This window comes from Magnolia sinica, unplaced genomic scaffold (assembly GCF_029962835.1).
Source record: "Magnolia sinica isolate HGM2019 unplaced genomic scaffold, MsV1 ctg379, whole genome shotgun sequence".
NCBI classification, from domain to species: domain Eukaryota; kingdom Viridiplantae; phylum Streptophyta; class Magnoliopsida; order Magnoliales; family Magnoliaceae; genus Magnolia; species Magnolia sinica.
The window spans coordinates 39,986-51,899 of NW_026682826.1; the positions used below are offsets into that span (position 1 = coordinate 39,986).

Here is an 11,914-nt window from a genome sequence, read left to right on the forward strand (position 1 = left end):
GTCATAGTTTTTTTTTCCTCAAAGTTTTTTCCACATAAAATTTATGTGATCTCTATAGTTGCTTGAATTTTTATTTCCCTATTGCGTTGTCTGATTCTATTTGAGGTTGCTTCCACGTCGAACATATCATGTAAAGGCTTGTCGCGTCCCCAATAAGTGGTATCAAAGTGAACGTTAGGTTTTCAAATAGAATCTAAGAAATGGCATCGAGGGAATGAAATGTGAAGTTTGAAATAAAAATTCATGGGTAAAAATAATTTTGAATTATGGAAGTTGAAGATGAAAGCCCTCATAATTTAGCAAGGGTTGCAACAAGCACTCATTGGTAAAGTAAAATGTCCCGAATCGATAAAAGAAGAGAATTGGTATGAACTTGATTAGAGGGCGATCAACGCAATCTAATTGTACTTAGCCGACGAAGTCCTTGATAATGTCATCAATGAGATAACTACCGTGGGCCTATGGGTGAAGTTAGAGAACATCTACATGAAGAAGTTGCTCTACAATTGTCTATATCTGAAGAGACAACTATACAATTTGAAGATGGTGGAAGGATCAAATCTCTTTGAGCATATCAATGCCTTCAACAAATTGACAAGTGTGGATGTGAACATCGATGAAGAAGACAACCTTAATTTTATTGGCGTCTCTTCCAAATTCTAGATTATTATATATAGAGGGACTGGCGTGGTTTAGAGGTAGAGAGAGAGAGAGAGAGAGAGAGAGAGAGAGAGAGAAAGATAGTACACTTACATACAATTGAAGAAACAAAGAAAGGTTGCAGGCTACACAGAAGAGTGTGAAAAAAGGTGCCAGCTATTCGTGAAAAAATAGTAGCAATTCCGTAATTTCACAAGAAATTTTTACATAAACCCTAGTTCACTTAAGATAATATACATTTTGTCCAGAAAAGAGATCTGTCATTAAATTTAGAACCGCTTTTTTTTTTTTTAAACATTTGAGCATAATAAGCCTATCTATATACCATTGTATCTGAGCCTCTGTGGTAAGGTGCAGGTGATCCTAATGAGAAGATGAACTCAGTCGTGTGGCAACAGGTTCGGCCTCGGTCAAGACCTCTTAGTTCCTCAGCATTTACTCTGTTTGCTGGCAACATTTCCTTCGATACCTCAGCAGAAGATCTATTTAGGATCTTCGGTAGGTACGGTAAGGTAGTTGACACCTTCATCCCCTGGAATCCCCATCTCAACAGACCTCGTGGGTATGGCTTCGTCAGATTTCAGTATGAAGACGATGCCAGAGCAGCGCTGAGAGTTCTGAATGGTAAAAGGGTTGACGGCAGGATCCTACTCGTCCAGATGGCAAAGGCAATGACATCTTCTCACCCCAACCAGCGACCCACTCGACCCACTACCCAACCCACCCGGCCAACTCCTCCCATTCCAGGGCAGACCAACAACCCCCTTAGCACCCTATCGGAGCCAAGATCGTTCGCCCAAGCGGTGCAGGATCCCATCCTCCCACAGCTCCCAGATGTTCAATCAAATGCATGTGTGACCCAAATGGTCCCAAACGTCATGCCCTATCCTGCCCATGGTACATTCACCATCCAAGCAGACAATAGGAGTGTTGCTCTGAAACTTAAAGAGCTGAGTTTAGCCCTGGTGGGCCAGGTTCTCGACGCTCACGTGCAAACTTCCCAAATCCTTCAAGAATTCAGGATCACCAGATACATGCCCTCCGCTTTGGACATTTCGTGTATAGGCTTAGACTCTTTCCTCTTGGTTTTCAAGTCGAGATCGGGAATGATCTCCTTCTTCTCAAACTCCATGCTTCACATGAAAATGGGCTTTGCTAAGGTAGAAGCCTGATGCTCTAAGCTCACCTCGCTAGGTGGGTGTTGAGGGTCAAATGTTGTATATCAGACCCCAGTTGTTATCTGAATTTACGAACCTGGTACTGTTTAACGGCCCAATTTAACTGTGTTTATGCTACAAGGTATATTTACGAGCTTAGACTGAAACTGGGTACCAAAAGCATAGATTTAACGCTCAGAATTCACCAAGGCAAGGGATGGACCCCATGGGACCAAGATCGATGGATTTACATACCAGAGATTCGAAAAAATCGAGAAACTGAATCTCAAGTGGCCTGAAAGTCAATTAGAATGCAAGATCACAAGGTTTCCACCATCTGTTCAGCTCAAAACTTCATAAATGACCTCAGGACTATAAATGAACTGTAAAAGTAAAATTTCAGTCATTAGATCCTTGTGTAAGTGGCCTAATGGACAGATTAGCACATAAATCCTCAATTTGGAGCCCACCTGATATCTAGATATAGTTCAAATTTGGTCTCAACCCCTTAAATAGGGTGGAAAAATGGATGGACGGCGCGGATTTTTCACATGCATCACAGTGGACCCCACGTACGACGTACATGTACACAGCACCTCCGCATGTGAGCCGCATCGGACCGGGAATCCCGGTCAAAGTCGGCTAACCCGACTCCTTCCACACCAGCAACAGCAGACGGGCGTGGTTCTGCCGATTCTGAGTAGTGGGGCCCACTCTCTGCCCCATTTCATGATCTGAGCCGTCCATATGACCATAGGGGGGCCACACTCCCCTCCAAATTAGCCTTTTAGCCCATGTACGTGTACAAGCGTAGATTGACGAAAAACACAGGATGAACAGTGAGTTGATTTTATACAGTGGACCACACCAAAACTCGACCAAAACGATTCCTTTCCAACTTAAATTTCACCAGGAATCCAATGAACGGGGTGGATTTCACTGAAAACATCACTATTGGGCCCATCGAGCATGTCAGCACAAGAAAATTCGCATGAAGCCCGCGTCTGTGAAAATCGGCCACAGTGAGGCATTGTACGACCCATATGATGGTAGGTTGGATGATCTGAACCGTCCAAAAGATCGGTCAGGGGGTCTTTACCCTAAACATGGAGCCATAATGGATTTCTTAGCTGTGTACTGTCCAAAAATCCCGTTCAAACGCAACTCGGCTTTTATTTTTCTGTTGTTGCGCACGTGAACCGACTCCAAACCGACCTTGCTCCCTATTGCTATAAAAGGAGACGTGAAAGAGAGCTTTGGAATAATCCTTGGACGTGGGATCTTGGATGAGCAGCCGTGGAGGCCAAACGTGAAGAAGAAAAGGAAGAGAGTGAGAGGAGGACGGCTACCCATAAACTAAGTTTTCTTCCTTCCTTCTTTAGTTTTTTTTCTTTTTTGAGATTTAGTTGATCATGATTATGGTTGGATAAACCTCTTAGCTAGGGCTAAGAGGTGAAGCTTGTAGCGTGATTGGGGTGTTAGCTTTGTTTTGACTTATGTTTATTGAACTCTCATGAATTCTAGTTTGATTATAATGAATGTTTTTAGTTTTAATGGTTGGTTGTGACTCAAATTACAATAAATCTACGATAGCTTGAGATATTTTCTTTTTATGTATTGAGATCGTGAACTTGGGAACCCTATTGTACACCATTGTCTCATGGGCATGGTTGGGTGATGGAACCCTTTCTAACTTTCACAATTCTCTTATGATTGGTTATGAGAATGGTAAATTGTTGTTGTTTGCCATAGTGTCCTGGGCATGGTTAGGTGACGGAATCACTTCCAAATCTTCACCATTCTTATCTATTGATGATTAGATCCATGAGAAGTTCAGAGATCTGACAAATCTCTTCCTACCAATTGGATAAGATAGGACTCTGATTCCAGTTGTATCCTTAAATCAATGCAAGCTAGCTTCTCAATTGCTACAAGTGGATCCTTGGCACCCTAGTTCCCTACCTTTGAATTCTCTAAGTTTTAGATAAATATTTCATCATTATTCCCACAATTATATATGATTTAGATTTCATCTTAATCTAGTTCTAGTTCTACTTAGTTTCAGACTACGTAAAGGTTTCAATCCCTTGGGATTCGACCTCGGTCTCACCGAGTTTATTACTACATCACAACCCTATACTTGAGGTGTGAACAGTGGAGGAAAATAGATTCAGCTATTTGGAATCCCAGCCCACGCCTGGATGGAATCGGTCTTCAAAGCTTTGGGAAACACCTTTGGGGATGTGGTGGAAGTGGAACAGAAGCTCAATTTAGGGACTTGCTCAAATACTAACTCGAGTCAAAGTTATTATTCCTCCGGGCACAGACACTCATTCACCCCGGGAACTAGTGGTAGTAGGAAAATCATTTCCCATCTGGCCGTCCATAGAGCATTCTGACTTGCCTTTGGAGCCACAATATAGTTTGCTCAGGGACCAGGAAACGACCAGGTAGTGGGTAGAGAGATCCTTCCACTACCCTGCCTCCCCAGGTGCGCAAGAGGCTACCTCCCCTTCCCAACCACAGGCCATTCCAGCCTCTTAACCTATTAGCCCTCGCCTCATATCGTCTCATAACCCACCTAGCCAACCCCTTCCCAGCTACCCTGCCCCTGGCCCTCGCCCATCCCCTGATCTCCCCCATCTTCCTCCTAGCCAACCACCTCCCAGCTACCCTGCCCCGGGCCCTCTCCCATCCCCGCCCCCCATCATTTTGAACCCCATTTAACCATGCCCATCCAAGGCCTACAGTGGCAGAACCCCTCCCATCAAGCAACTTAAGTCGTGAATACCAGCCCCACCCGTTAGCTCCCTCCCATGCCCTCTTCCCAGCTCCACATGGCACTCCTTTTCCATGCCATCTCATCCCCTCATCATGCTCTCTCCGAAGGGAACAGCCCCTTGAGGATTAGGAGAACTTTGAAGAAATTCCTAACGATCTTGACATAGAAGCTTGGAATGCAGCTTGGGACAAGAATTCATCCCCCCTTGAGGTCAGCTGGCCGTTGATCTCTCACCCTATTTCGACCCAACGTGCACTCCCCACAGCTTACCCCAACCCCCACACCCCGGCTCTTTTATCCCTCGTGTAAGACCCGTATCCTAGCCTGTACTGTTCTATAGGTTTCCGCGGTCCTCCGGTCGAATTTCAATGACTCACGACATGTAGACAGCAATTGCCCGTAATCCCGAGTTGTATCCCTCATTCTAGAGTCCGCTCGACTTGAAAACTGTACCCCAGCGACCGCGCCGTTGCCATGGTTCCAACACCGTGACTTGCACACCGATCCAATACCCAAGCCAGGAGAGGTGGGCTAGCATTCATCTCGAGGAAAAACGCCGCGCGTTACTAATCCCAAGAGAATCCCATCAATCATATCAATCAAGTACATATCACTCCCATCACTCACACCTATCCCCAAGTACAACTACCCATCCCCAAAATTTAACTCTCCCCATCACCCATCACTCACCCATCACTTCTCTCCCATCACCTCCCTCTCTCTCTCTCTCATTCTCTCTCTTACTCATTCTCAAGCAACCCGCGTACAAGCAAGCTCCATGAGAGAGCTTTGTGTGGCCCACTTCCTATCTCCCATCCCCACCCTCCAAAACCAATCTCGACCATTGAATCTCATTCATTGGAGTTCTAAAATGCGTTGATGGAAGGAGAAGTCCATGATCAAAGGTGGGTGATTTTATTATTTGATTTTGTGATTTGAGGGCGCACATATGTGGGACCCATCTTGATGTATGCATTATATAGGGAGGGCCCATAGTGGTGGGGTCCCTCCCCTCCTCACCATCTCTCTCTCTCTCTCTCCCTCTCTCTCTCTCCCTTAATGCCGTGGGGCCCACCTGATGCGTGTGATATATCCACACCATCCACCACGTCGGCCCCACTTTGATGTATGTGGTGTGTCCACATCGTCTAGCAACTTGGATGGTGAGACCCACAATGGTGTATGTGTATCATCCACACCGTCCAAACCTCTAGACAGTGGGACCACCTGCCACGTGTGTGGGGATCCACCTTAATACACGTGAGATCAGTCCTGGCCGTACAGGGCCTGGACGCTACCCCATTTCAAAAAAATTAATTAATATATAATAAATAATATTATATTTTATTATATATGGTGGGACCCATTACTAGGAAGCAGATTGGCTAGTGTATTTCACACGAGCTATGCAGCTGATGTGGGACGTCAGCAAGTCCCGTGGACCCCACCGTGATCATGAAGCCTGTGTTATATCTAGCCGTCCATCTGTGGACGAGCAGCAAAAACAACTGCTGCGTTAACGTGGCATGTGGTGTGCGGTGTATCTAGTCATCCATCCATATACACAGACGTGGCCCACCTTGGTGGATGCTTTGCATCCACACGTGTGGGGCCTACCTTGTTGTATGGCCCTATCTTGCACCATCCAGCAGCTGCTAAACGGTGGGGCATTACCATGATGTATGGGTTTCACCCACACCGTCCAGGACGGTGGGTACCCATCATGTGATACGTGTCTCATTCCCACTGTCCATTTGTTTTGGTATGGGCCCACGCACACGAGTGGCATGTGTGGGGTGCGACCCACCTAGATGTACGTATTCTATATCCTTGCCACGTGTGTGGCCTGCCATGATGTATCTCTAGCCCGTCCATCATCTGGACGGTGTTGTGGACTCCACCATGATGTAGATTTTGCTCCACACCGTCCAGTTGTGGACCCCACTTTCTACACATGTGATGTCCAACCATCTGTTTGTTTGAGGACATGGGCCACACCTTGATGTATTTATTTTATACCCACTCCATCCATCTATCCAGATTAGTGGGACCCACCATGATTTATGAAATTATCAACGCCGTCCATCATCTGGATAGCGGGTGTCCACCATGATGTATATATTATATCCAGACCATCTAGGGCGTCTAGAAGCCCTGGACAGCTATCCGACTATTATAGTGGCGCCAGCAAGTTCTGTGATTCCATCACGATGAATGTGTTTCATCCAACCGTCCATTTGTGGCCCCAGCAGCAGGGCAGCTGTTGTGTAGATGTCAGCAAGTCATGTGGGTCCCGTTTGGTGCATGTATTATATTCCACGCCATCCACCTATTTTACATCCATGCCGACCATATGTGAGATCCGTCGTGATGTATGTATTGTCTATCTATGTCATTCGTCCAGTTTCCCAGATCATTTTAAGGACTGACCCACCTTGATGTATTTTGACCCATTTCGTAAGGCCCAATGAGATGTATTTACGGTCCATATATTGCGGCCCATTATGATGTATTTGAGGCCCATTGTGATGTATCCGAGGCCTATAGGACGTTGCCATTGTGTTATATGTGAGGCCCATGGCGATGTATATTAAGCGCTTATGTGAGGCCATGGGCCCACTACACGTATGGCTCTATGTGGGCCACTCCTTGGGAACAACGATCATAAAATGTCCACATTGATGGGCGATAATGGTTAGATGTCTACACTGTGACCTTCCCTTAGGCCCTTTGTCGAGGCCGATTCCGATTGTCGAGGCCGAGTCAAATTGCCGAGACCGATTCTGATTTCGATTGTCGAGGCCAATTTCGATTGTTAAGGCTAATTCTGATTCTGATTGTCGAGGTCGATTATCGAGGCCAATTCCAATTGTCGAGGCCGATTTCCTATAATGGGTGTTGGTCTATTGACCGGGCCCATCAGGGTGATAAAGATGTGCAAGCTTAAATCGATGGTATGTACCCTAGGCTCGTAGAAAATGAAAGCAGTTGAGTTATGGATCATTGTAGAAGAAAAATAAAAGCCCTCGAAGGGCTTCTTGCCTGAACTAAAAGAGGGGAAAAAGGGAAACTCTAACCCTAGAGCAGTCATTGCAACCTGTCTCTTACTCAAAGGGCAACAATTGATGGGATAACTATTGTTGGCACAACAAAGCTGATAGCTACTGCCACTGATGACACTAGGAACAATGGTGTCATTGGCCATCAATCGAAGAAGGCAACAACCCCAGATAAAGTCTATCATGTCGAAAACCATGTATGTTTTTGCTGTCACCCTTAAATTTTCTCAAATGTGACCAGATTCTGCAGGATCACCTCCAATTATTGTAGGGTTGGCGACAACAACAAAAGAAGGGTTTCAACCACACAAATGGTTAGTTGCTTATTTTGCCAGTTTTAATGATTACCACAGTCATCCAAATCTGATCCTGAAGTTATTAATGGCGGCCATGGCTACAGGGTCGGGGAAGAAAACCCATCACCACCGTAACATGTATCAATCCCCTCTTTCCTTTTTTTGTTTCTTTATGTCGGCACAAGGGCCAACGTTAATGGCTACCTTACATCAAAGCCAGTGATAGAAGTCTGCATTATGCCACTATTCTATAAGGAGCCAAGATTGGATTTATGATGACCTTATAATCGATCCGGACGGATCGAACTTTGGTTGGAATCTGATGTAGAGTGGGTCGCGGACAGTTTCATGGCCAAGATGGATCAGAAAAGGCTCGAACGACGACAGAAGTAATCCGAACCGTCGGACCTTAGATCGGGCATATCTCGCAATCCGGAATGAGTTATCTGACGTAAAATATATGATTTTAGGGTAGAACAAGCTACTTTAGCCAACCAACCCTGCTATGCCGGGTTGCGCAGCCCAGAATTGCAAAAAACCCATGGATCGATGGTTGTTTCTCTATTTTAATTTCATTTTTACTTTAAATAATAAGTTCTAGTTTAATTATAACTCTTCATCCGTCGGGCTTTAGGAGTTGCGCCGAACGTGTAAAGAGCTTAGAATAATTAGGAGAACGGTTTGGTGAAGCCAAATAGGACACTTACTATTTTTGGCCGAAAACCTTACGCACTAGTAGACATCGCGACCGTCTATAAATAGTAAGTTTACTATTTATAGTAAGTCACAGATTCTAGGAGTTTGAGTTATAGTTTGATTCTAATTTCTTTCTCATTACTTGGTACCCCGATTTAAAGGGTTGTGAACTCGTTTTTATTCATCAATTAATCAATTTCGAATTTATTAAAATTTATTTCTATTTTCTGTTTTCTTTCCTCGTGGATTCGAGAAGTCTCTGTGAGGAGTCTAGAGAAGCTCCGTGGATTCGGAGTAGTTATCCTCATCACGTTCATCCCTACGTCAGAATCCATACCTGATTGGGGTTTCAAAACCTCTTATGTACAATAAAGATCAATTTAACGCAACCATTTGCGATTAGGCCCACCATTGAAGCAAGTCAAATTCTTCACGTTACTTGGGATTTGGGAATAACGTAGCTTATAGCCCATTTCTGGCCCTAATTAAACCATTAACGAATGATCCAGATCTGAGCCTATCTAGATCCATAGATGGTGGGTTTGGATTGTAATAAAATCCTTAATCGGATTCCAAATAGATCTTCCATAGCCGATGCACAGTTGGTTCTGATATCAACTATAAAATCTTATATGCGGAATTGAAAGGATCGACATATACATATCAAGTATGTAGATACAATAAAATGAATAAAAGACGTACTTGATTGGGAAGATATTGTCGAAGGTGAATGCCGGGATCTTTCGCACCTTACACCTTTAGAGAAGCACTAGGAAGAGACGAATAGGCTTCACACATGTGTAGGCTTGGGGAACCAACCTTATTTATATAATTTAGAGGGTTAGGGAGTTTACCCATCGAAACTCCTCTCCCTTAGGCTCCACATGAATTTGTCAATCCTAATACAACTAGAACATTGTGCGTGTGACATAAAACACTGCCCTAGAGTGAGAGTGAGTGATCAACTCAGTGGAGCTATAAGGCAAAGGTTGATATGTTATCAATTCAATCTAGTAATGATAAAGCAGTACAACGACCATGTCCTAAGTACTCTTGTTAATGCAAGAATGGTATGTATTAATGATGCATGCCCTCGCTTGCACTCCCTCAGCGACATCATCTCATAGTCGTGCATGCTAAACTCCCACTGTACTCAACACCCACGCCAAAGGCACATGTAATGTGATGCATGGTCGTGTTATCCAAGTTCTTACTTAGACTTATTCATACAGCAAGTTTGTGAAGCTAAGGTACCTCCTTTTATATCATTTATCCAAATAACGATCCATCTAGGGTCGTCAATCTAGCTAATCACAGTGGACAGGAAAGTTCAGGTCACTACGAGAGGCTCGTCACCTCGACGTAGGCCTAGTTTCTACTCGAGGTCACTATGGGAAAGGCTCGTCACCTTAGCGTAGGCTGACAGCTCAAATACAGTGTCCCATACCACCGTATTCGGCTCACGAGTTTTGGGTTACTCACTGGTCACTACGGGGAGACTCGTCCCCTCAGCATAGGCTGATAGCTCGACTACGGTGTCCCATACCACCATGCCCAGCTCATGAGTCTTGGCGGATCGTGGTACTATGGTTGAAACAGGCTTTATATTGGTAAGTGGTACCTTAAATTCAAGCAGTAGCATCCATACATGGTAAACCACTATCGATAATCACCGTACGACTCAGATTCATCGAACATGTCTATGGTGGAGAAACTAATTCAGCCAGTCGATCGGAAGTCGTTACCGATTGGCTGGACTATGTGATAGTCCCAATCATACTCAGCTGCAATAGGCATTCATATGTGATAGTCAAATAGCATTTAACAACCAAATCACATATAAATCTCATCCATGCATTTTAACGAACACGTAGTGCACATGTTATCACACATAGGCATCCATACATGAATCATGAAGTCGAATGTAAATTACATAAAGGAATCTATCAATATATCTAAGATAGTTGAGAATCTCATCTCAACACCTTTAATAAATGCATTTCATCAAACAATCGCCCATTCAGACATTTTATCAAACACTTAGAATACACATTTCAAACATACATGTAATGAATTAATTATAGCATATATTATGGCAAATCCTTTCATAAAGGAGTTGTCATACATACAATGATCATGTATTCTTAATTAATAATCATGGCAAGCACAAATCAAAATTTTATATTCATTCAAACATTTCAACAAACACATGGAATGCATAGTTAATAAGCATAGTTCATACACATGTAATATATAGAAGGCATTATATCTAAAGGGTATATGGTTGCAATTAAGTTAGTTATAAACCATTACTGACATTGAAAGCTTTGAAAACCATAACCTAAACGTTTATAGTCTGCACCTTTCGTCGGTACACTCGTATCAAGCTCAGTTTGAACACTACGTCTTTGTCTACAGCACAACAGCTACCTATAGCATGAAATAGGTTAGCTATTTCACCGATCTACCTATTTGGATACCTAAAACAGATTAGGGTTAGGATTCTTTAGCCAAAAATGGAGTCAAAATCGCCGGTATAGTGACATGGAAGAAGGGATTCAGCATATGGAGTGGAGGGAATGAATCCCAGCAACAAACCACTACTCTCTCTCTCTCTCTCACTTCTCCTCACTTTATCCTTCTCTTTTCTCTCTTCTCTCTCATAGGGTTTGGGAAATTCGTATGGAATGAGAGGGGTGTCATCCCAAATTCACACTGCAGCTTGGTCATTTCATTCGCACCACATATTACATATTGCATTACATCCTCGGCATATGGCATTCTGGGTTGTTATGTTTCTACATTTATATGACCTAGATGATGTTGATGGTATTCATAGCTTTTTCGAATTGCATATTATATTGCATCCTCGATATCTGATATCTGGTTCATTATGCTTCCACATTACATAACCAATTTACATTATTTTCTCAGTATATGACATTGGCTTGCTATGTCTTTTCATCGCATATCCTAGATGAGGTTGATGATATCTTTATGAACTTGTTAGTATTTCTGCTTACTTTAATATCGTATGATTCATGATCTTACCAGTATTTTTGATGTTGTATGATATGGTATTATATTGAATACTTGGCACTTGCCTTGTGCACACACTTACACCACCCTCTAAGCTTTCTATAAGCTTATGCACGATAGATGCGTGCAGGTGATGTTAGGTTGCAGCAGCGTGGAGCTTGGAGTATGTAGTTGACTTCTGGAGCTTGATTTTTGACATATTTATTTTCCTTTCATCATTGTACT

The 11,914-nt window shown here is 43.5% G+C and overlaps 1 protein-coding gene across 1 annotated transcript; it reads left to right on the plus strand.

The window, feature by feature from the left end:
* The first annotated feature begins 1,034 nt into the window (after nucleotides 1–1,034).
* On the plus strand, nucleotides 1,035–1,832 carry LOC131236323 (uncharacterized). Its single transcript, XM_058233447.1, has one exon. The coding sequence runs from the start codon at nucleotides 1,035–1,037 to the stop codon at nucleotides 1,830–1,832; it is 798 nt and encodes a 265-aa protein (XP_058089430.1).
* The last annotated feature ends 10,082 nt before the right edge of the window (nucleotides 1,833–11,914 follow it).

What these genes read in the sequence shown, in the direction of transcription:
- LOC131236323 (XM_058233447.1), top strand. Translation starts at nt 1,035, where the DNA reads ATGAACTCAGTCGTGTGGCAACAGGTTCGGCCTCGGTCAAGACCTCTT.